General features: G+C 41.2%; 6 protein-coding genes and 2 pseudogenes across 30 annotated transcripts in view; all 8 read left to right on the forward strand.

Moving 5' to 3' along the window:
• LOC120724174 (protocadherin gamma-A11-like) overlaps nt 1–10,218 on the forward strand; it is a 125,339-nt gene extending 115,121 nt beyond the window's left edge. Inside the window, exon 2 of the mRNA XM_040016221.1 lies at nt 9,705–10,218. Within this exon, the coding sequence (XP_039872155.1) occupies nt 9,705–9,719 (15 nt within the window). The 3' untranslated portion in view covers nt 9,720–10,218. The remainder of the gene's footprint in view (nt 1–9,704) is intronic.
• Nucleotides 1–10,218, forward strand: part of LOC120724173 (protocadherin gamma-A11-like) — a 95,152-nt gene extending 84,934 nt beyond the window's left edge. Inside the window, 1 exon segment of the mRNA XM_040016220.1 lies at nt 9,705–10,218. Within this exon segment, the coding sequence (XP_039872154.1) occupies nt 9,705–9,719 (15 nt within the window). The 3' untranslated portion in view covers nt 9,720–10,218.
• Nucleotides 1–10,218, forward strand: part of LOC120724171 — a 79,969-nt pseudogene extending 69,751 nt beyond the window's left edge.
• Nucleotides 1–10,218, forward strand: part of LOC120724178 — a 57,057-nt pseudogene extending 46,839 nt beyond the window's left edge.
• Nucleotides 1–24,730, forward strand: part of LOC120724149 (protocadherin gamma-C5-like) — a 301,683-nt gene that overhangs the window by 112,128 nt on the left and 164,825 nt on the right. Inside the window, exon 2 of one of the 25 annotated variants that reach the window (XM_040016197.1) lies at nt 9,705–10,218. The exons of the other annotated variants lie outside the window; for them this stretch is intronic. Within the exon in view, the coding sequence (XP_039872131.1) occupies nt 9,705–9,719 (15 nt within the window). The 3' untranslated portion in view covers nt 9,720–10,218. Of the gene's footprint in view, nt 1–9,704; nt 10,219–24,730 lie in introns of those variants that run through there. 25 annotated transcript variants of the gene reach the window in all.
• LOC120724165 (protocadherin gamma-A2-like) lies at nt 13,535–17,401 on the forward strand. Its single transcript, XM_040016212.1, has one exon. The coding sequence runs from the start codon at nt 14,881–14,883 to the stop codon at nt 17,329–17,331; it is 2,451 nt and encodes an 816-aa protein (XP_039872146.1). The 5' UTR covers nt 13,535–14,880; the 3' UTR covers nt 17,332–17,401.
• LOC120724159 (protocadherin beta-16-like) lies at nt 18,037–20,928 on the forward strand. The gene has a single exon (XM_040016205.1). The coding sequence runs from the start codon at nt 18,421–18,423 to the stop codon at nt 20,911–20,913; it is 2,493 nt and encodes an 830-aa protein (XP_039872139.1). The 5' UTR covers nt 18,037–18,420; the 3' UTR covers nt 20,914–20,928.
• Nucleotides 21,030–24,469, forward strand: LOC120724158 (protocadherin beta-16-like). Its single transcript, XM_040016204.1, has one exon. The coding sequence runs from the start codon at nt 21,950–21,952 to the stop codon at nt 24,443–24,445; it is 2,496 nt and encodes an 831-aa protein (XP_039872138.1). The 5' UTR covers nt 21,030–21,949; the 3' UTR covers nt 24,446–24,469.

The raw sequence follows: 24,730 nt of genomic DNA on the forward strand, positions 1-24,730 counted from the left end.
AACTGTTGCTTTTTTCTATCTCCTTGGTGCTACGTAATTTCTTGGCTATGGTTTACTCGTATTTTTTATGTTATGTCGTTATTTTACTTTATTTTTCAATTCATCTCATCATTATATTTTATTTTATGTTATTGTATTTATTTTTCATTTTCTTTTATTTCTTTTATTTTGTTTATTTTTAATTTATTAGGCTTTCAGCTGCACAAAAAAAATGTTATAGAACAGTGGTGTCGAAGTCCAGGTCTCGACGGCCGGTGTCTTGCAGGTTTTAGATACCACCCTGGGTCAACACACCTGAATCAAATGATTGGTTCACTACCAGACCTCTAGAGAACTTCAATACATGTTGAGGAGGTCATTTAGCCTTTTAAATCAGCTGTGATGGATCAATGACACATCTAAAATCTGCAGGTCACCGGCCCTCGAGGCCTGGATTTTGACACCTTTGTTATAGAATAACACAAGTTAGTTACTTATGAAAATATGACTTCACAAAATGTCTTGCCCATTGACACAACACTGTTCACTAATATTAATTTAATTTAATTTAATTTAATTTAATTTAATTTAATTTAATTTAATTTAATTTAATTTAATTTAATTTAATTTACACCGACTAAACCTGTACAACGTGAAATGGCATTGTTTTAGTGTTATTTAGTTTGAGACTTCATAGCTGCATGATCCTCCTATCCAGCTACTTTTTGTGAGATTATTTTATTTTGTATATATGCCTTTGTTTTATGCCCCATGAAGCCAAATTCTCTTTTGAAATATTTTAACCCGTTATGAATCCTCATGTATCAAGCTGTCATATTTTTCACAGTGCAGAGAGGGAAAAGGCCCTTTGCCACTGCATTTCCCCTCAGACTTGCCACCTTTTAATATTAGACTTCCCTGTTTATCTGAGATAAGCATGTCATAGCTACTGTTCTCTGATGTATGGATAATCACTTAGTCACAGTTATTTTCATATGTGGATATATTATTGTTAATCTGTAGCTAGAGCTGCAGTGCCATGGATATATTTATGTGTATGTTGCTGGATGGTGTTGCTGTTTCAGCAAGAGGAAGTAGAGTGATAGAGTGATTCATCTGTCTCTTAGTGTCATTACTTATGGAAATAAACTGGATTCTGGAGTGCTCCGTAGCAACCACTAGAGGGATTATGTTGAACAAAGTAAAGCCAAGCATGCGAGATCATCAATAACTTCTTTTCATTTCATGACTTTGTGTGTGTGTGTGTGTGTGTGTGTGTGTGTGTGTGTGTGTGTGTGTGTGTGTGTGTGTGTGTGTGTGTGTGCGCGCGTGCGTGTGTGTGCGTGCCTGTCTGTCTGTCAGTCTGTCTGCCTGTTTAAGTCCAAATGATTTGGCATAAATAACATTTTGTGTAGAAATAACTACTGTCCCTGTCCTTTTGGGACAATGTGTTTAATAAATAGAGAATAAATTGAGTGGTTGTAGGTCAGAACTACTTTGTCTATCAAAATACTAATCAATCACATAATCAATCGGGGCCCACATCAGATCCTGGATCCCATACTAGACTCTGTTACATTATATAAATATTGCTTTAACTGTGTCCATATCGTGTTGTTTAAAATACAATGATCGTATTTGTCTTATTAGTAGTTATAGCAGTTAATGTTCAGCTCCCAACTTGAGCTCACTTTGGTTACGTGCTGGAAGGTGATATTGCAGACAGCTGCAGTTATTCTCTCAGTCTCTTGGTGACGCTCTTTTATAAAGTCTGAGTCATGGATGCTCATGTCTACCTCTATCTGTGTCAGTGGAACTAGAGTATTGGGTTAGGACCGGCGGCTGTGTATACATGCGCATTTCTCTTTTTATCGTGTGTGTGTGTATGAGGGGAGAAAAGGAGAGAGGCTGTATGTGGAGCTGTCTGAGAGAGGGAGTTAGAGAGAGGGGGAGAGAGAGATGAAAAAAGAGGTTAGAGAGAGAGAGAGAGAAATCCGAGCTGACAGCTTTCTTAATAGAGCATGATTAACTCAGCCAGAGAAGCAGGAAATCGTAGGATTGCAGTTGCATTTTCAGTTCGGTATTTGGATGTATGTTAACGACTTAGCTATAATGTCGACAGTGCATCCATTTCTGAAAAAATGTTTATTGATGATGCGTCGACCTCAGTTAAAGTGGTGGCTGCATTTTTCATTTCTTAGTCTCCTTTCCGCTGTTTCGTTTGGAGAAGTCCGTTATGTTCTTCCAGAAGAGATGCAGAGGAGCTCTGTGATTGGAAACGTTGCGCGGGATCTGGGGCTGGAGGTGAAAGAGCTTGATGCTCGTCGAGCCCGTGTTGTTGCAGAAGGAACAAGCCAGCTGTGTGAACTGGACACTGCGTCAGGCAATCTTTTGATCAGCCAACGGATAGACCGAGAGGACCTCTGCGCACAAGCCACTGCCTGCATTTTACAGTATCAGCTTTTACTTGAACAGCCCCTTCAAGCATTCAGCATAGTTTTGGACATTACAGATATAAATGACAACAGCCCAGTGTTTCCTACGGGGGAGATAAAACTGGATTTAGTGGAATCCACAGTTCTAGGGAGGCGCTTTCCCCTAGAGAGCGCGCATGACCCCGATCTCGGCACGAATTCTGTCCGTGAATATACACTGAGCCAGAATGACAATTTTGCACTGGAAATGGGTAACCAAATGAACGGAAATGCTTATCCTGAGCTAGTTCTTAAAAAGGCATTGGACCGGGAGGCACAAGTTGAACATGTACTGAAAATCAATGGAATTGACGGGGGAAATCCGGCTAGATCAGGAACTGCTTCTATCCTTATCCGTGTTTTAGATGCCAATGATAATGTCCCAGTTTTTAGCCAGCGAGTTTTCAAAGCCTCTGTGCCAGAGAACTCAGCCATAGGGACTATCATAACCACGCTACAGGCCACGGACCTGGATGAGGGGGTGTATGGGGAGATAACTTATTCCTTCAGTCATCTGTCTGACAAGTTGGGAGGTTGTTATTGAAATTGACCCTTTAAGCGGAGAAGTTCGCGTATCAGGTGTCATTGACTATGAAGAAGCTAGCTCACACGAGCTAGATGTTCAGGCTAAAGATGGCGGTGGCCAGGCCTCACACTGTAAACTTATAATTGATGTGATTGACGTGAACGACAATAAGCCCGTGATAGAAATAAAGTCGGCCTCTTCTAACGTGGCTGAAGACTCCAAACCAGGGACTATGGTTGCTCTGATTAATATATATGATATGGACACTGGGAGCAGTGGGCGTGTCACCTGTACGATCTCAAAAAATGTTCCTTTTAAATTAGTATCGGAGGTCAAAAACTATTACATGCTAGTGACTGATGGAATATTGGACAGGGAAGTGCAACCAGAGTATAACCTCACAGTAACTGCCACTGATGCGGGCTCTCCCCCACTTACTAGTGTAAAAGTTATACCAATCGCGATTAGCGATATAAATGATAACCCCCCGACATTTATGCAAAGCGAGTACAATGCCAACATCTTGGAAAACCAACCCGTTGGCACGTTTGTCATTAAAGTCAAAGCGGAAGACGTTGACGACGGGTCTAACGCTAAAATCCAATACCAAATATCAAAGGACACAAACTCAGAAGTGTCATCTTTCTTAAGCATCAACTCAGACACGGGGGAGGTCTTTACCTCACGCATGTTTGACTACGAACAGTCAGTTTACTTCCAAATTAAAGTGACAGCTAGAGACGGCGGTGGGCCTTCACTTTCCACCACCTGCATTATAAATGTGTTTATTAAGGACCAAAATGACAACGCACCTGTGGTCTTATATCCTGTGCAAAGTAGCGGTTACATTGCTGAAGATATGGTACCAGCTGAAGCGCCTAGAGGTTACCTGGTTACTAAGGTGGTGGCTGTGGACGCTGACTCAGGTCATAACGCATGGCTTTCTTACAAAATAATCAAAGCAACACGGCCTAACGTGTTTATGGTAGATCTGCATACAGGGGAAATCAGAACAACGAGAACATTCATAGAGGACGATGAACCAAAACATACTATTGTTGTATTAGTAACGGATAACGGGCTCGAATCTCTCTCTGCCACTGCGACAGTCAGCATAATGCTTGGTGATGGGCTCCCCGTTTTAAGCGAACTTTTAGAGTTTGCAGATGAGTCACAAGAGAGCGATAACTTAACGCTCTATTTGATAATCGCTCTTTCAACCGTGTCTTCTATGTTTATCCTTCTAATCAGCGGAGTGTTTTATTTTAAACTCTGTCGGCGTGGCTACGTTTACCGTTCAACCACAGCTAGTCTGCCCGTTTTCCCCACGACCTATTGCCCCTCTAGTTTTGCAGATTTTAGCCGTTGCGGCACCTTGCTGAATGATGAGCGATATGATTCCTTTATGACCACCGGGTCGTGGAGAGGTGATTTTCGTTTCGCATCAAATACAGACACCGACACTCTTAAGAAAAGAAGTGCGGCTTATCAGAAAAACACACTGAGGCGCCTCAGTGCAGACAGGGCAACGCTGAAGGTGAGGGCAGGTGCACCGCATCCCTGTTATGTGATCAAATGAGAGTGTGCCATAGCATGTTTTAACATGTTGGATTTGAGATGGACCTTTTTAACAAAAATGTTGTAACTGGGGTTTCTTTAAAAACTAAATAAATAATTAATGCTTCTATATAATTACTTTAAATATACACGTAATGGATCTAGTGGTTCTAAAAGATTTTGTCTTATATATGGGTGTATTTGTGCACGAATATGTTGTCTTTTATATATAACCTCAACTTCACCGCCACATTGACACATTGGACACAGGTAGCAGTCTCAAACTTATAGGTGTTGATCTTTTGACATATTATTAGACATAGTATCACAGAAGTGTAACTAAAGTATGTATTGTATTTATTTATATTGCCTGTGACAGTTAAATGTAGCGTTTAGTAACTTTATAAATTTTCTGTCATTTTTTTACATTTATTTTCTGTTTTTAATCTAAGAAAAAAATATTCTATGGTTGATCCCCTTTATCTTATCTGAACAAGTAACAGACACAACATAATATTTGTAATACCTTTCAGTGTGGAAAAACATATAACTGATTAAATACATTAGTTGAAATGTCTCATTTTCTGCATTCAAAATGCAGGGCAGACCGTTATGACTTCTTCATTCATCCCTATGTCTTCTGAGAGTGATATAGTTGAAGAGAAGTAGTCTTAGGTCTAAGTCTTTTGCTTTGTCTGTGGTATTTTTGTTTTTGCCTGAGTAAAAACATTATTTGCAATTGTAATTTTCCATATTCAGCCTGTTTTATTTTTCTCTTTGCTTTACTGTAGCCAACTTTTGTCATTGTTTTCATCCTTCATTTGCCCATCTATTATGTTACCACTTATCCAGCTTGGGGTCTCGGGGCTTGAACCAATCCCAGCTGACATAGTACACCCCTGTGAGGTTGTCAGTATTTTTATTTATTTGGGGGGGGGAATCAAATAAAGCTTTGCACTACATACCTTTTATTGAACCATATGTCAATAGATTTTGTGCATTTGATGAAAAATAAACTTTTAGAAAAGCATCCCTTTTCCTTTCTGACTAATTTTCCCCCCATAAACAACAATAACAATAATAATAACAGAGCAGTTCCTGCTTATAGTGGTCACAAGTGAGGTGAAAGAAGAAAGAAAATGCCCTTTGTGTGTCACTAGAATAACTAGTTCCTGATTTGTTGCTTCTTAACTTCTGCTTTCAGGTAACCCGTTTTAATTTCTTTTTAATTTACTCCTCTAAATGGAAGGGGGTGACCGCTTGTAAACACACAACAGTAAAAGCAAATCATATTTATTCCTACATTAAAAAACAAGTGTATATATATATACGTGTGTGTGTGTGTGTGTGTGTGTGTGTGTGTGTGTGTGTGTGTGTGTGTTTGGCTGTAAGCTTTATTCAGGTCAGTAGTTAAAATCTTACACAACACCTAAACTGTGAAGTGTGTGCATGTGTTTCTGTGTCGCATAAGGTGCCTGAGTGTGCCTATTCTTGCATACTACAGAGTGCCATGATGATGAAGCAAAGAGGTTTTGTCGTGAAAAGAATACCCTCATGAATTCATATGTGTTTCTGTTATAGCTCCAGGCCCATTTGTGCTCTCCCCCCCTCCGCTTAGTAATAATTCAGCAGGATCTGAGGTCGTAAGGGGGTGGCTGTAGCTCAGGTGGGTCACCTACTCACCGGAAGGTAGGCGGTTCGATCCCAGGCTCCTCCAGTCTACATGCCAAATATCCTTGGGCAAGATATTAACCTCATGTTGCTCTCCGATGCATTCATCGGAGTGTGAATGCAAGTGAATGTTAGATAGAAGCACTAAAAACCTTAGATAAAGTGCTTGTGTGAATGGGTATGATTGGGTGAATGCACAAGTTGTATAAAGCGCTTTGAGTGCTCAGTGAGAGGAGAAAAGCGCTATATAAGAACCAGTCCATTTACCATTTGTGCTCCTAATTTCATCTGTGCTAGGAGTGGAGGAGTACCCAAGATGGCGACCCGGCAGTCTCCTCAACTTAAAGGTTTTCTTTTTATTTAGTGTATTTTTGTTTCACTTTTTCTCCGACATGCAGGAGCACAAATGCAGTACAGCAAAACTGAACTGCTTGCGGTTCTAAACCACAAAAACCTGCACACCTTCGCTGACAATGACTGGGACTCAATTCCCCCTGAGATCCGGGGGGTCACTGACTCCAATTCCACCGCTAAAGTGGCGTAGGCGACGGAAGCACAGGAAACAGAAGAGAGCGGGGCTGAGGGCTAGGCTACGTGCTAACCCACCCACTGGCTATTCTGAGCCTCTTCCTCACCAACTCACGGTCACTAAATAACAAGATGGATAAGCTACGACTGCGGATCACCTCACGCTGTTTGGATTACTGTGTTATGATCATCACAAAGACTTGGTTGGACTCTTTTAACCCAGACACTGCGATTGAGCTAGCGGGCCACGCTACATTCACAGCGGACAGGAACAAAGAGTCTGGTAAGAAACGTGGAGGAGGTCTGCTAGTGTTTGTAAACAATAACTGGCGCACCAGCAACACAGTTAAAGTCGTCCACTGCTGCCCGGACATAGAATATATGATGGTGCAGTGCAGACCCTTCTACTTGCCGAGAGAGCTCACAGCGATCACAATAATAGCAGTTTATGTGCCGCTGCAAGCTAATGCTAAGTCAGCCATGGAGCTACTCGGGCGCTCCAATAATAAACAGCTTACAAAGCACCCGGACTGCGCTGTGATCGTGGCAGAAGATTTTAACCACGCAAACCTGAAATCTGTCCTGCCTCGATTCTTTAAAAACGTGAGCTTTCCGATGAGGGAAAACGACACACTAGACCAGGTCAACGCCAACATCCCAGATGCCTACAAAGCAACCCGACTGCCTCATCTCGGACTCTCTGACCATCTCTCTCTGTCCCCGATCCCTGCTTATAGACCTCTAATTCAAAGGTAAAAAAAAACATCGGTAAAAGCAGTACGAGTGTGGACCGCGGAAGCCACCACGGCCCTACAAGGCTATTTTTGATAACACGAATTGGAGTGTATTTGCAGAAGGATCAGACTTTGAGGGCCACACATGTGCCGTACTCTCATACATACGCTTATGTACTGAGAGTGTAACAACAACAAAGACTATTAATGTGTTCCCGAACCAGAAGCCATGGCTCAACAGTGAGGTGAGAGCCCTACTAAGAGCACGTGACAGCGCCTTCAAATCAGGAGACCAACAAGTCTACAAAGAGGCATGCCAATCTCTGCTTAAAGGCATAAAAGAAGCCAAGTGCAAATACAAACAGCGCATCGAGGAACACTTTAACACAACAATGATGATTCAGCCTACGGAGAGGAGGTTCAGCATCTGAAGCAATGGTGTGACGACAACAACCTGCATCTGAACACAGCCAAGACCAAGGAGATGGTAATCGACTTCAGAAGAACAAAGCGATCTGAGCACTCTACCCTCTACATTGATGGGGAGGAGGTAGAAAGGGTAGAAAGCTTTAAGTTCCTTGGAGTCCACATCTCGGCCGACCTTACCTGGTCCACAAACATCTCCCACCAGGTAGGGAAAGCACAACAAAGGCTGTACTTCCTCAGGAAACTACATCAGGCCCAATTACCCCAAAGACTGCTAGTAAACTTCTACCGCTCCACCATTGAGAGCCTTCTGACCTACTGCTGCACACTCTGGTTCAACTGCTGCACCGCGGAGGACAAGAGGAAACTGCAGCGGGTGGTGAGGACAGCAGAGCGGGCAATCGGCACTTCACTAACTTCCCTCAGAGACATCTATACTGGCAGACTTCAGCAGAAAGCCAGTATCATCATCAAAGACCCCTCGCACCCTGGACACTCACTTTTTCCCCCCCTTCCCTCTGGTAAACGCTACAGGTCCATCAGGTCGAAGACAAACAGACTAAACAGAAGTTTTTACCCACAGGCTGTCAAACATGCCCTACCTCCACCCTGATTGGAGGATAACTGCACTGCCAACACTCATGGACATTACACCTTATTTATAAACCATATTTGTATTTATACTTCAATGCAACCAACACCCCTACCTCTTTATTATAACCTTATTTAGTATAGCAACCCCCCCCCCCCCCCCCCCCCCACACACACACACACACACACTCAATGTGCAATATCATTGATCGCACTGCACCTCTCAATGCACCTGCTCCTCAGATGGCATGTATGTGTATTTATGTGGAAATATGTGTGTGTTTGTATGTACGCATGCATATATGTATATATACATATGTATGTATGTGTGTGTATGTTTGTATGGGTGTATCCGCATTTTTGCAGGTGCATGTATAACTTGTACATATCTTTCTTGTGTAAATGTAAATTTGTCTGTTATTGTGTAAATACTTACGCTGTTGTGTACTTCACACACACAGAGTAATGCCAAACTGCCTTTCATTGTTCTTGTAACAGTGACAATAAAAAGCTATTCTATTCTCTTCTAAATGCAGCGCATATTTTTTGGTTTAATTCTATCTAGGTCACAAGAACAGCTCTGTTTCAGCAGTGCTGCTGTAAGATAGGAAAGAATTTCCAGTTTACATAAGGGCTTACTTTAAATATTGAAAGTCTCACTAAGATTCAGTGATTCTAAAAACTGAGGGTAATCTTGTTTTGTCTTGCTTTGGCTTTCAGAATCATCTCGTCCAGAGGGGACATCAACGTTTTAGTTGATTAGTTTTTGTTTTTTTCACCAGGTTCTTAAATCATGACCTTCTTAAATGTTATCACATACTGTCACTAAAATATCTAGATTTTGCACCAAATCCTTAGTGTTTTATGTGATAAATTGTCACAGTTTTTTTTTTTTTTTTTGTGCACAGTAGTTGCACAACAGTGTTCTAAACATGAGGAGGAACAATCAGTGCAATTAAATTCTCAAACACTAGATTATTAAATCTAAAATATTTTGGTCTGGGTAAAATGCTGCTTCAAAAACTCAAAAGATCAAATTATGGTATTCCATTGTATCGGTATTGCACTTGCAGTGTGTAAAACCAATAAATATGCATGAATTCTATTTTATTTTATTTTATTGCTGTTGTTCTTCAGGATACATACTAACTACTGTCTTTTTTCTTCTTTCTTTTCTTGGTGCATTTCCTGGATGAATCTTCCACTTCAATCTAATAGGTAAGATTATTTTGATTTCCCCTTTCCCCTGAAATCTCACCCCAAACACTAAAATCCTTATCATTGCAATATACAGCCACAATTAATATGAAATTCACAGTTCCCTTTACACAGTACATGATAGTATTTCACCACAACCCATGATCTACATTGACACTAGATATGAAATGTTATGAGTGTTTATACAACAAATATCCCCAGAAATGTTTCATTGAAAGTCATATTGGTGCAGGACTGAGACTGCAGGTAGCAGTCTTGAAACACAGCAGCAACATTACTCTAGTTTGTGTGCGTTGTGTAGTTCTACCCTAGGCTTTATGCTACATGAATATTAATGTGAATATTTCTGGCTTCTGCTGTGGAGTCTTTGCCTAAATAATGCTCAATCATGGTGCACAAAATATTTTGCTCTTCAGCAGGATGCTAATATGTGTGAGGAGGGAAACATGCAAGAAAGTATCAAAACCTATCAAATTTATCCATTCCTTTCAGCTCTACAAAAAAGAAAACAAACCAAAAAAAACAAAAAACATACTGCTCTGAAATGTGTCATTATTTTTTCATGCCTCTGGATGAGTGTAGCAGTACTTTCAATGTTGATTCCACTGCTCAAATCTAGGTCATTGGACTCATCAGTTAGATTAGATCAGATTATCTATCCGTCTATCTATCCACTCCTTCTCTACTGTATCTTTGTATACATTTGTTCATTTATCTATGTAACCATCTGTCAGCCTGCCTCTCTCTGCAGATATGCAGCTCAGTATGGTTTTACACAGAATCTGTGTGTTTGTCCACACTTCAGTCTCAACATAATGTTTGTCAAATGAATTCGCTCAATCTCTTATATTTTTTAGTCTGCTGCATATATTGTATCAGAAAACGTTGTTGTTGCTGTCAGCCCACTCCATTCACGGCAAATTTTGGACCTACTTAGGTGGTCATAAGATGACTTGTAAACAGAGATAATAATAAAACAGACAGTATATTAATCACCCGTTATGGAAAAAATATGCTTCATTTATTTAACTTATTCGTTTATCTTTTTATTTATGCTTATCGAGATCTTATCGAGATTTTGCTTTCTTTTGCATGGGTGTTGCTAAAAAACAATGTATGTAGTAGTCAGGAAAGGCTAAACAGTGGAGCATCAGTGCTCAGACACCTGCCGTTTTAGTTCATCACTGCTGGTGGTGCTGTTGCCTAAGCAGACTTGTGCAATGCGTATTAAAGACACAAAGTCACCACCCGTCTTTAAAGGAGATAGGCGATGGCTATTAAGCTGTCGTGGCTTTGGGTAAATTTAAAAGAAGACTGTACACACTGCAAAGCCTCTATGATAAATAGCTGGAGCTTTCTGTACCGATGACTGTGTTGTTTTGGACCTGATATTACTGGGAAGAAATGGATAATATGAAGCACAACGGTACCCTGCGTCAGTGGAACGTCTCCATTTTGCTTTTCTTTGTGGTTGCTGCTGTCAATGGACAAATCCGCTATTCTATACCAGAAGAGATGAGGAAAGGACTCTTTGTCGGGGACATTGCAAAAGACCTGGGCTTGGATGTCAGACGGTTGGTATCTGGTCGAGCTCGACTGGTAATAGAAGATGATAATCAATATGTCGTGCTGAACCAGAACAAAGGCCATATCGTTGTCAATGAAAGAATTGACAGAGAACGATTATGCGCTAAGAAATCTCCGTGCAGCTTTAGTCTGGAAATTGTTCTTGAAGAGCCACTCGAATTGTTTTCCATTACTATCGAAATACAAGATATAAATGATCATGCTCCCGTTTTCCCCAAAAAAGAAATTAATTTAGAAATTAGCGAATCGACGCCGACTGGGACTGTGTTTTTGCTTGATAGTGCAGCTGATCCTGACGTAGGGACAAACTCACTGCAGAGTTATTCTTTAAAAGCAAACGAACATTTTGTTCTCAAACAACATACTCGAGCAGATGGGAGTAAATATGCCGAAATGGTGCTTCAGAGTGGTTTGGACCGCGAGAAGCAAAGCAAACATGCGCTCATATTAACGGCTGTCGATGGTGGCGAGCCGCAGATGTCCGGAACGGTAAAAATACACATATCTGTGCTGGATGCAAATGACAACTCGCCCGTTTTTACACAGTCCATATACAAAGCCTCTGTATTGGAAAATGCTTTACGAGGCACAATTATTGCCACAGTCAGTGCAGTAGACGCTGACCAAGGTTACAATGGTAACGTTACATATTCATTCACACACCTAGAAGATGGTTCCGCTTGTCCTTTTGAAATAAATTCCAACACGGGTGAGATTAAACTAGTCGGGGATATCGATTATGAGGCTTCTCCAAATTACGAGATAAACCTCCAAGCAAAAGATCCATGGGGTGTCACAGGAGCCAGCAAGTTAGTGATCGAAATAGTAGATGAAAATGATAACAGTCCAGTAATCACAATGGCTTCCTATTCGGGGAAGATTTCAGAAGATTCTCCTCCTGGCACAGTTGTGGCGTTAATTAGTGTCCAAGATAAAGATTCTGGGAAAAACGGACAGGTGCATTTAACTATAGATGAACATCTGCCTTTCAAAATTAAATCTTCCCTCAGAAACTATTATACATTAATCACTGCGCAAACTCTCGACCGAGAGAAGCTTCCCACGTACAACATTACTCTCACTGCCACTGATGAGGGCTTCCCAGTATTATCGAACAAGAAATCCGTCTATTTAGAAGTTAGCGATATTAATGACAACGCTCCAGTTTTTAGTCAAAGTCTTTACAGTGCTCAGGTAACGGAAAACAATTCTCCAGGTGTCCCTCTGTTGCAGATTAGTGCTACTGATTTGGACCAGGGCCAGAATGCACGTATATCATATTTTCTTTTTGAAGACGAGCTGAATGGAAATCCGGTATCCGCATATTTCTCCATTAATACAGAAAGTGGAGTCATTCAGTCTCTGCGTTCACTGGACTATGAACAAGTCAAAGAGTATCAAATACGAGTTAAAGCACAAGATGGTGGGTCACCCCCACAGAGTAGTAACACATCAGTTATTGTACATGTACAGGACCAGAATGACAACCCTCCTCAGGTTCTGTACCCAGTCCAGACTGGTGGCTCTCTGGTGGCTGAAATGGTGCCTCGTTCAGCAGATGTGGGCTATCTGGTGACTAAAGTGGTGGCTGTTGATGTGGACTCTGGACAGAATGCCTGGCTCTGCTATAAACTGCAGAAAGCCACAGACAGGGCGCTGTTTGAAGTGGGCTTACAGAATGGAGAAATCAGAACTATCCGCCAAGTCACTGATAAAGATGCTGTCAAACAAAGACTGACTGTTATAGTGGAGGACAACGGACAGCCCTCTCGTTCAGCTACAGTCATTGTTAACGTGGCGGTGGCAGACAGCTTCCCTGAAGTGCTGTCGGAGTTCACTGAGTTGACCCACGACAAGGAGTACAATGACAACCTGACTTTTTACTTAGTCTTGGCTCTGGCTGTAGTTTCCTTCCTCTTCATCACGTGTTTAGTGGTTATTATATCAGTCAAAATCTACAGGTGGAGACAGTCTCGCATCCTGTATCACTCCAACCTGCCTGTCATTCCATATTATCCACCACGTTACTCAGACACTTTGGGGACAGGGACTCTTCCCCATGTGTACAATTACGAGGTGTGTAGGACGACTGACTCCAGAAAGAGTGACTGTAATTTCGGCAGAGCTGGTAGTCAGAACGTGCTGATAATGGACCCCAGTTCTACAGGAACGATGCAGCGGATACAGAGTGGAAAGAGCATTCTGGATGAACCAGACTCTCCGATAGAGGTTTGTTTATGTTTTACATTTGGGCGCTTGTGTGTCAGTAATCTAGCATTGCTAATAAATAGTTTTAAACTACACTTTTGCTTTAACAGTCATGAAGAGAATTTCTTCTATCATTCTGTCTGTAAACAGTATCTGTCTGTAAAACAAAGTGTAACAACAGCTCCTCATTTGAAGATGGTTATACAATTTCACCGACTCTACTCAAGAAAAAGTAAATACACTGACAAAAACTTTATCTTTGTGTTATACATAATCAGCGAATAGCCCCCCCCCCCCCCCCCCCCCCCCCCAATCCAGTGACATCAAATAAGTGCAATAACTCAGACCTTGGTTAGTATGGATGACGCTGGAAACTTTGTAGGATACAGTGCAAGCATCACGTCTCCGGTTGATTATATTGGCTTGTGTGAACACTAATATATATCTATATATTTTCATCAAATGACAATGTTTGTTTTTATGCAGGGTTAATATAATTACGTCTAAATACTGTAGTAGTTACATTCTGAAATGGAAACGGCTCCACTGTCCTGTCACTGTCCTTGGTGCTGAAGTGCTTTGCTCTGAGATGCAGTCGTCATTATTATCGTTGAGATTTCTAAGACTTTGAAGAGGCCATTCATTTAGGATCCACTTGTATGTTTTATTTATAATGCAGTTAATTATATAAATAATAACAAATAAATAAATAAATAATAAAAAACGACAACCCATAACTTCAGATTCATTTAATAGCAAGCAAGTTTTGCGTTATTATCATTCGTTCTTCTTTAAAATTTACAGGTCACTAGCAATGTATATTTTTTATGTCATAAGGGGACATGTGACAGTAACTTTGAAATCCGCTGTTATCAAAAAATGTTTTAAAAAGAAAAAGAAAGAGGAAAAAGAGAAGAAAGTGCCAGTGGTCTTTTTGCTTTGTGTCACACACTTTTTGCTTTTTTCCAGTTGAATTAATCTTTTTTCTAACAGTGAAAGTCAGTATTTTCTGCATTCTTTAAATCACTTAACAGACGTACGTGCCTTCAAAGTGAAATCATTACGTTATTTCTACAGAGATAGTGTGCAGAGTGATGAACGTGGTCATTGGCTTTTCTAGTTTCATATTATACCCTCTAAGTGACGCTGTTGCCTGGTAAATCTATTCTGCCATGCATTTCGAGACAGGGCTGTTTCCACCCCCATCACTGCGTTTTGTAACGGCAGATGATCTGCTTTTCATAGGAGCTGGATCAAATAGAATACACACCTGCTTTTTTATTTAACGTCATATATCGACCTAGGGTGTGTGAGTCTTCCTCTCTAAGTTAAAGCCCTCGATCCATTGCTCGGTTTTGGTTTTTAAGACCTGTTTTCAAAAATGGCATTTGGAGTAGAACATCGAGACCGAGTTGTAAGATGGCGAATGCGACTTACAGCCAGCCTGTTTGTTTTTCACGTCCTTTTTCTTTATCGAGCGGAGGCACAGATCCGATATTCGATCCCAGAGGAGCTGAAAACAGGGTCCCTTGTTGGAAATGTGGCACAAGATCTTGGCTTGGATCTAAAAAGGCTTCGTTCTGGACGGGCCCGTATCGTTACGGGAGAAAGCATTCAGTACACAGAGCTGAAAACAGACAAAGGGACTTTAGTTGTGAATGAGAGAATAGACCGAGAGCAGCTTTGTGGGGATTTGACTCCATGTAGCTTTACCTTTGAGATTTTATTGGAAAAACCGATGGAGCTGCACCCTGTGACGATAGAGGTATTGGATGTAAATGATAACGCTCCCACTTTTCAGAACAGTCACTTGGAATTTGAAATAAGCGAATCTGCTGCGCTCGGTTCCCGTTTTGTGCTGGAGAGTGCGGAGGACGCTGATGTTGGGCAAAACAGTCTGCAGAACTACATTTTAACTCCGACAGACAATTTTGTGTTGAAACAATATGTTAATCCGGATGGAAGTAAATATGCTGAAATGATGCTTCAGAAGCCTTTAGACAGAGAGGTACAGCCACGCCTATCTTTAAAACTGTTGGCCGTTGATGGTGGAAATCCACAGAAATCTGGGACAGTAAATATAGAGGTAAACGTATTAGATGCGAATGACAATGCTCCGGTGTTTAATCAATCCTTATATAAGGCCGCGGTGATTGAAAATGCCCCAAAAGGCACGCATGTTGTTACAGTGAATGCGAGCGACATTGATACCGGTTCAAATGGAAAAGTGGCATATTACTTTTCAAAATCAAAGGCAGGGATAGCTGATTTATTCGATATAGATGAAGCTACTGGTCGAATATATGTGGCAAAGGAAATCGACTTTGAAATGGACAAAAAGATTGAGTTCAGAGTTGAAGCGAAAGATCAAGGGGGACTGACAGATTCTAGTAAAGTTGAAATTGAGGTCTTGGATATAAACGATAATGCACCGGTCATTAACGTGATGTCTTTCACTAGTCCTGTGTCAGAAGACTCAGCTCCGGGTACCACTCTTGGCATTATTAACGTGAAAGATCTTGATTCGGGTGAAAACGGACAGGTAAGGTGCACGATCGAAGGCAGTGTTCCTTTTAAAATTAAATCCAATGTGAGAAATTATTATACACTGATAACTGATGCTGCCTTAGATCGTGAAAGTTTGTCAGAATTTAACATCACCGTTATTGCCTCAGACGCGGGCTCCCCTCCGCTGTCAACCAGAAAAACTTTTAATCTAAAGGTGTCAGATGTTAATGACAATTCCCCAAAATTTCCTCGAAATTTTTATAGGGCTTGGATTGTGGAAAATAACTCTCCTGGTCTTTCTGTCATGACTGTTAATGCTAAAGACCCCGATGAAAACCAAAACGCCCGCGTTTCCTACATTTTGGAAGATTGTGAGATTAATGGGTCTCCAGTATCTGAATACGTTTCTGTTAATGTAGAAAGTGGAGTGGTGCATGCAGTGCGTTCGTTTGACTATGAGCAAATCAAACAACTGTTATTCATTGTAAAAGCGCAGGATGGAGGCTCTCCTCCACTCAGCAGCAATGTGACTGTGAAAATAATGATCCAAGACCAGAATGACAACCCCCCACAGGTTCTGTACCCAGTCCAAACTGGTGGCTCTCTGGTGGCTGAAATGGTGCCTCGTTCAGCAGATGTGGGCTATCTGGTGACTAAAGTGGTGGCTGTTGATGTGGACTCTGGACAGAATGCCTGGCTCTCCTATAAACTGCAGAAAGCCACAGACAGGGCGCTGTTTGAAGTGGGCTTACAGAATGGAGAAATCAGAACTATCCGCCAAGTCACTGATAAAGATGCTGTCAAGCAAAGACTGACTGTTATAGTGGAGGACAACGGGCAGCCCTCTCGTTCAGCTACAGTCATTGTTAACGTGGCGGTGGCGGACAGCTTCCCTGAAGTGCTATCGGAGTTCACTGAGTTGACCCATGACAAGGAGTACAATGACAACCTGACTTTTTACTTGGTCCTGGCTCTGGCTGTAGTTTCCTTCCTCTTCATCACGTGTTTAGTGGTTATCATATCAGTCAAAATCTACAGGTGGAGACAGTCTCGCATCCTGTATCACTCCAACCTCCCAGTCATTCCATATTATCCACCACGTTACTCAGACACTTTGGGGATAAGGACTCTTCCCCATGTGTACAATTATGAGGTGTGCAGGACGACTGACTCCAGAAAGAGTGACTGTAATTTCGGCAGAGCTGGTAGTCAGAACGTGCTGATAATGGACCCCAGTTCTACAGGAACGATGCAGCGGATACAGAGTGAAAAGAGCATCCTGGATGAACCAGACTCTCCTCTGGAGGTTTGTCATTTCATATAGACACATTTGTTCCTTATCCTTTATGTAATTGCTTCAATGAAATAGCTTCTCAATGTTGCAAAATTTCCAGCAACAAGAACAGAGTCTTAGTTTACATTAGCAGTCAGGTAATTCTAGGTTACCACAATTGACACATTCTCCACACATCCTCCAGAATAATCAGGGGTAGAGGCCAATATTTTTCTTTTATTATAAATAAATGGGTTTTAATGTTCTAAACATGTCTTTGCAGTGTCTTCTGACATTTTGTTTAATGATATTATTTGGTTTCCACAACATTCTAAAGAACGAGACTACCCTGAAAGTTTAGTAAAAAACATTTTAATGTTAAGCAGAGCAATCATTCACACATATCTTAATAGCATTCTTATGTTATGTCTTTCCCGTGAAAACATTTCATGACAAGACAGTTGCGTGCCAAAATATTTTCTAGTGATTCTAAATTAGTCATTATAAGATCCTGAGGACACATGAATTATTTTAGCAACTGATATATAGATTTATACATATATTCCTTAAAAAGTAATACTTCCATTTTATTTCTCTTTTTTCCTTTTTTTTATTTTTATCTTTTTTTATTTTTTGTTGCAACGGTTTCTTCTGTTTACCGGGTTTAGAAATTACTTGAATGATAATCTCTCATTATTCTAGTGGGTCCATTTTAACTATATCTCCTCACAAAATTCGTTGCGACATACATGCTGAAGTGAAAATATTTTATTGAACATGGTGTTTTGATATCATTTCATATTGATTTCCACGCAAGATAAAATGTGTTGATGTTGGGTTTGCGGTGTTGCTTCTGAAATTCAGGAATCATATGACTTCCACGTTTTATACTCTAAGGGACGCTGTTGGCCAGTTAAATATTTTCGGTCTTTCGTTGTCATCCAGTCCATCCCCTCAGTGATCATACATTAAGGGCAGCTCATTGTCTTTTGTCAAGATTTCGTTTGAACGAGGACTCACAACCTTATAAAGGTTGTAGACAATTGTAAATGTAGCTTCAGGGATGATAGACTAGGACATTATTTAAACTACCTGAACGGAAAAATCGTTCGTTCTCTATATATATATTCTGTCTGAGTGATGGCGACTTTAACATGCCTGAGTTGCGTATCCGAATGGCGATCACTTTGTGGAGTACGACGTCACATAGGATTTCTTCTGTTGCTGCTTCTTGCTGTTAACATGGTAGGTGGTCAGATTCGGTATTCTATACCTGAGGAGATGAAGAAAGGCTCTGTTATTGGTAATGTGGCGCAGGATCTTGGCTTGGATCTGAAAAGGCTCCGCTCAGGGCGGGCCCGTATCGTGACCGGAGAAAACGTTCACTACACCGAGCTGCAGACAGACAAAGGGATTCTGGTCGTGAATGAGAGAATAGACCGAGAGCAGCTTTGTGGGGACGTAACGCCGTGTAGTTTCAGCTTTGAGATGATTTTAGAAAATCCGATTGAACTACACAGAATAACTGTCGAGGTTTTGGACATAAATGATCACGCGCCTGTCTTCCCAAACAAAGATAAACCCATCAGTTTTGAAATAAGCGAATCAGCTGCAGTTGGAGTACGTTTCCCTCTGCAGAGCGCGCAGGATCTAGATGTAGGCCAAAACGCACTGCAAAATTATATTCTATCCCCAAACGACAATTTTATATTGAAACAACATTCAAATCCAGATGGAAGAAAATATGTTGAAATGGTGCTCCAGAAACCTTTAGACAGAGAGCGACACCCGCATTTCTCTTTGAAATTAATCGCAGTTGATGGAGGAACACCGCAGAGATCTGGTACAGTAAATATAGATGTGACTGTGTTAGACGCCAACGACAACGATCCAGTTTTTAATCAATCAGTGTACAAAGCATCTGTTTTGGAAAACACAAAAACAGGGACTAGTATCATTACAGTAAATGCAACAGACGCAGACAGTGGATCATATGGACACATTACATACAGTTTATCCGAAATGAAAGAAAGTGCAGCGGACATTTTTAGAATTAATGAAAACACCGGAATAATTTACGTGTCTGGTCAGATTGACTACGAGAAAGACAAAAAATACGAGTTGAGGGTAGAGGCAAAAGATCACGGTGGACTAACTGGGACAAGTAAAGTTATATTTGATGTTATTGATGTTAATGATAATGCTCCTATTATAAATGTATTGTCATTTTCTAGTCCCCTGTCCGAGGATTCCCGACCTGGTACAACCATAGCCGTTTTAAATATAAAAGACGCAGATTCTGAGAGAAATGGGCAAATTAAATGTTGGATTGATGGTAAACTTCCTTTTAAAATTGAAACATCTCTGACAAATTATTACAATTTGGTCTCAGATCAACACTTTGACAGAGAATCCGTCTCAGAATATAACATAACAATTAAAGCCACCGACTTTGGGTCTCCCCCTCTGTCTAGTTCAACAAAATTGCATCTAAAAATCTCTGACGTCAATGACAACGCACCATTATTTGATAAAAACAGCTATACTGCTTATATCACAGAGAATAACTCTCCTGGTTTTTACATATTTACTGTGAGTGCGCGGGACTGTGATTGGAATCAAAACGCTAGAATCTCATATGTTTTAGAGGACACACAGGTCAGTGGGAGTCCAGTTTCTACTTATGTGTCTTTAAATTCTGAAACTGGTGTTCTTAACGCGGTCCGCACCTTTGATTATGAGCAAATCAAACACCTTGCGTTAGTAATTAAAGCACAAGATGGAGGCTCTCCTCCACTCAGCAGCAACGTGACTGTGAAAATAATGATCCAAGACCAGAACGACAACCCCCCTCAGGTTCTGTACCCAGTCCAGACTGGTGGCTCTCTGGTGGCCGAAATGGTTCCTCGTTCAGCAGATGTGGGCTATCTGGTGACTAAAGTGGTGGCTGTTGATGTGGACTCTGGACAGAATGCCTGGCTCTCCTACAAACTGCAGAAAGCCACAGACAGGGCGCTGTTTGAAGTGGGTTTACAGAATGGAGAAATCAGAACTATCCGCCAAGTCACTGATAAAGATGCTGTCAAACAAAGACTGACTGTTATAGTAGAGGACAACGGGCAGCCCTCTCGTTCTGCTACAGTCATCGTTAACGTGGCGGTGGCGGACAGCTTCCCTGAAGTGCTGTCGGAGTTCACTGAGTTGACCCACGACAAGGAGTACAATGACAACCTGACTTTTTACTTAGTCTTGGCTCTGGCTGTAGTTTCCTTCCTCTTCATCACGTGTTTAGTGGTTATTATATCAGTCAAAATCTACAGGTGGAGACAGTCTCGCATCCTGTATCACTCCAACCTGCCTGTCATTCCATATTATCCACCACGTTACTCAGACACTTTGGGGACAGGGACTCTGCCACATGTGTACAATTACGAGGTGTGCAGGACGACTGACTCCAGAAAGAGTGACTGTAAGTTCGGCAGAGCTGGTAGTCAGAACGTGCTGATAATGGACCCCAGTTCTACAGGAACGATGCAGCGGATACAGAGTGAAAAGAGCATCCTGGATGAACCAGACTCTCCTCTAGAGGTCAGTCAAAGAATATTTCTGTATTTATTCTCCTTCTTTGTTTGATTGCTCTGATGAAAATCTTCCCAGCATTATACATTTCTCAGCACCAAGGACAGCGTCTCAGTTTTCCTCTGCATATAGGTAGGCCTACAAAGCTTCTGTAAAAGGTCTTACATAGTTAATTTCTTAGTTAATTTTTAAAAGAAAGTTCTCCCTAAAAGTTCCTAATAGTTTCCAGTAATTCATATACTGAAGCTGTACTGGAGAAAAGATTAATGATCATACTCCCAGTGTTTGTGCAATGTTTTGTGCTTGCTTATTGCATCCCCATAAGACGATAAAAATGACATTGTCAAAGTAAAATACTAAAAAGAAGCAGAAATAAGTCAGCCACGTATTTCTGAAGAGCAACGTTATTTTTCCTGAACCCTGCGAAGGAACAAAAAAAAAGGTTTTCTGTTACTCATCTCTACTTGCTTAACCTGTTTAATTATGCTGATATCGTTTTTACTCTTTCTAAGCATTTGAAGCCAGGGAATTATTTTAGTTTCTGGTTATCATGATCTTTCGACTGTTGTATCTATATTTCTTTTCTGAGAGTAGCAGTTCTATTCTAGTGATTTTGTTCCCCTGGTTCTCGGCACTGTTGTTCAGCTGGTAGATAATGTAATTAAAACTTCTCTTGTTTGTGGTAGATCGTTCTCAATTTAACTTTTCCACTCACTATTAGTTGTATACACTCTTCAGTGAAAAATTATTTTATTAATGAAAGTAATTTCATATTGATCCCCACGGCTTAGATCGTTGTTACAAAGATTCAAGTCTCGTGTGATTTCTACCTTTTAGACTCTAAGGGACGCTGTTGGCCGCTGAAATATTTTCTCTGTTATGTTGTCATTCAGTCCATCCTCTCAGAAATCACACGGCGAGGACGGCTTTCTGTGTTTTGCCGAGGGTTCATGTGAACGAAGTCTCACAGATTTCCGCTTAACGCTTGAGAACAATTTTATGAGCCAACCAGCTACTGGTATACTAGGGTATTTTTGTTACTGCCTAAAGAGACGATTTTTTCTTTCTTTGTATCTTTTTTGTCTGAGTAATGGCGCCTGTAAGACGTCTACATTACATATCACCAGGGTGGGAATCATTTTGTGGAGTACGACGTCGCATAGGATCGCTTCTGTTGCTGCTTCTTGCGGTTAACATGGTAGGTGGTCAGATTCGGTATTCTATACCTGAGGAGATGAAGAAAGGCTCTGTTATTGGTAATGTGGCGCAGGATCTTGGCTTGGATCTGAAAAGGCTCAGCTCAGGGCAGGCCCGTATCGTGACCGGAGAAAATGTTCACTACACCGAGCTGCAGAAAGACAAAGGGATTCTGGTCGTGAATGAGAGAATAGACCGAGAGCAGCTTTGTGGGGACGTAACGCCGTGTAGTTTCAGCTTTGAGATGATTTTGGAAAACCCGATGGAACTACACAGAATAACTGTCGAGGTTTTGGACATAAATGATCACGCACCTGTCTTCCCAAACAAAGATAAACCCATCAGTTTTGAAATAAGCGAATCAGCTGCAGTTGGAGTACGTTTTCCTCTGCAGAGCGCGGAGGATCTAGATGTAGGCCAAAACGCTCTGCAAAATTATATTCTGTCCCCAAACGATAATTTTATATTGAAACAACATTCAAATCCAGATGGTGGTAAATATGTTGAAATGGTGCTCCAGAAACCTTTAGACAGAGAGCGACACCCGCATTTCTCTTTGAAATTAATCGCAGTTGATGGAGGAACACCGCAGAGATCTGGTACAGTAAATATAGATGTGACTGTGTTAGACGCCAACGACAACGATCCAGTTTTTAATCAATCAGTGTACAAAGCATCTGTGTTGGAAAACACGAAAACAGGGACTAGTATCATTACAGTAAATGCCACAGACGCAGACAGTGGATTAAATGGACACATTACATACAGTTTGTCCAAAATGAAAGGAAGTGTAGCAGAAATATTTACGATTGATGAAAAGACGGGAACAATCTACGTGTCTGGTCAGATAGATTATGAAAAATACCGAAAATACGAGTTGAGGGTAGAGGCAAAGGATCACGGTGGACTAACTGGGACAAGTAAAGTTATATTTGATGTTACTGATGTTAATGATAATGAACCTATTATACATGTAATGTCATTTTCTAGTCCCCTGTCAGAGGATGCAATTCCCGGGACAACTATTGCAATTTTGAATATAAAAGACGCAGATTCTGAGAGAAATGGGCAAATTAAATGTTGGATTGATGGTAAACTTCCCTTTAAAATTGAAACATCACTGACAAATTATTACAATTTGGTCTCAGATCAACACTTTGACAGAGAATCCGTCTCAGAATATAACATAACAATTAAAGCCACCGACTTTGGGTCTCCCCCTCTGTCTAGTTCAACAAAATTGCATCTAAAAATCTCTGACGTCAACGACAACGCACCATTATTTGATAAAAACAGCTATACTGCTTATATCACAGAGAATAACTCTCCTGGATTTTCCATATTTACTGTGAGTGCACGGGACTCTGATTGGAATCAAAACGCTAGAATCTCATATGTTTTAGAGGACACACAGGTCGGTGGGAGTCCAGTTTCTACTTATGTGTCTTTAAACTCTGAAACTGGATTTCTTAACGCGGTTCGCACCTTTGATTATGAGCAAATCAAACAGTTTGAGTTAGTAATTAAAGCACAAGATGGAGGCTCTCCTCCACTCAGCAGCAACGTGACTGTGAAAATAATGATCCGGGACCAGAACGACAACCCCCCTCAGGTTCTGTACCCAGTCCAGACTGGTGGCTCTCTGGTGGCTGAAATGGTTCCTCGTTCAGCAGATGTGGGCTATCTGGTGACTAAAGTGGTGGCTGTTGATGTGGACTCTGGACAGAATGCCTGGCTCTCCTATAAACTGCAGAAAGCCACAGACAGGGCGCTGTTTGAAGTGGGCTTACAGAATGGAGAAATCAGAACTATCCGCCAAGTCACTGATAAAGATGCTGTCAAACAAAGACTGACTGTTATAGTGGAGGACAACGGGCAGCCCTCTCGTTCAGCTACAGTCATTGTTAACGTGGCGGTGGCGGACAGCTTCCCTGAAGTGCTGTCGGAGTTCACTGAGTTGACGCATGACAAGGAGTACAATGACAATCTGACTTTTTACTTAGTCTTGGCTCTGGCTGTAGTTTCCTTCCTCTTCATCACGTGTTTAGTGGTTATTATATCAGTCAAAATCTACAGGTGGAGACAGTCTCGCATCCTGTATCACTCCAACCTGCCTGTCATTCCATATTATCCACCACGTTACTCAGACACTTTGGGGACAGGGACTCTTCCCCATGTTTACAATTACGAGGTGTGCAGGACGACTGACTCCAGAAAGAGTGACTGTAAGTTCGGCAGAGCTGGTAGTCAGAACGTGCTGATAATGGACCCCAGTTCTACAGGAACGATGCAGCGGATACAGAGTGAAAAGAGCATCCTGGATGAACCAGACTCTCCTCTAGAGGTCAGTCAAAGAATATTTCTGTATTTATTCTCCTTCTTTGTTTGATTGCTCTGATGAAAATCTTCCCAGCATTACACATTTCTCAGCACCAAGGACAGCGTCTCAGTTTTCCTCTGCATATAGGTAGGCCTACAAAGCTTCTGTAAAAGGTCTTACATAGTTAATTTTTAAAAGAAAGTTCTCCCTAAAAGTCCCTAATAGTTTCCAGTAATTCATATACTGAAGCTGTGCTGGAGAAAAGATTAATGATCATACTCCCAGTGTTTGTGCAATGTTTTGTGCTTGCTTATTGCATCCCCATAAGACGATAAAGACGACATTGTCAAAGTA

This window comes from Simochromis diagramma, unplaced genomic scaffold (genome assembly GCF_900408965.1).
Source record: "Simochromis diagramma unplaced genomic scaffold, fSimDia1.1 OVJJ01000685.1, whole genome shotgun sequence".
Lineage (NCBI taxonomy): Eukaryota > Metazoa > Chordata > Actinopteri > Cichliformes > Cichlidae > Simochromis > Simochromis diagramma.

Coding starts and splice junctions, on each gene's coding strand:
- LOC120724159 (XM_040016205.1), top strand. CDS start 18,421: ATGGCGACTTTAACATGCCTGAGTTGCGTATCCGAATGGCGATCACTT.
- LOC120724165 (XM_040016212.1), top strand. CDS start 14,881: ATGGCATTTGGAGTAGAACATCGAGACCGAGTTGTAAGATGGCGAATG.
- LOC120724158 (XM_040016204.1), top strand. CDS start 21,950: ATGGCGCCTGTAAGACGTCTACATTACATATCACCAGGGTGGGAATCA.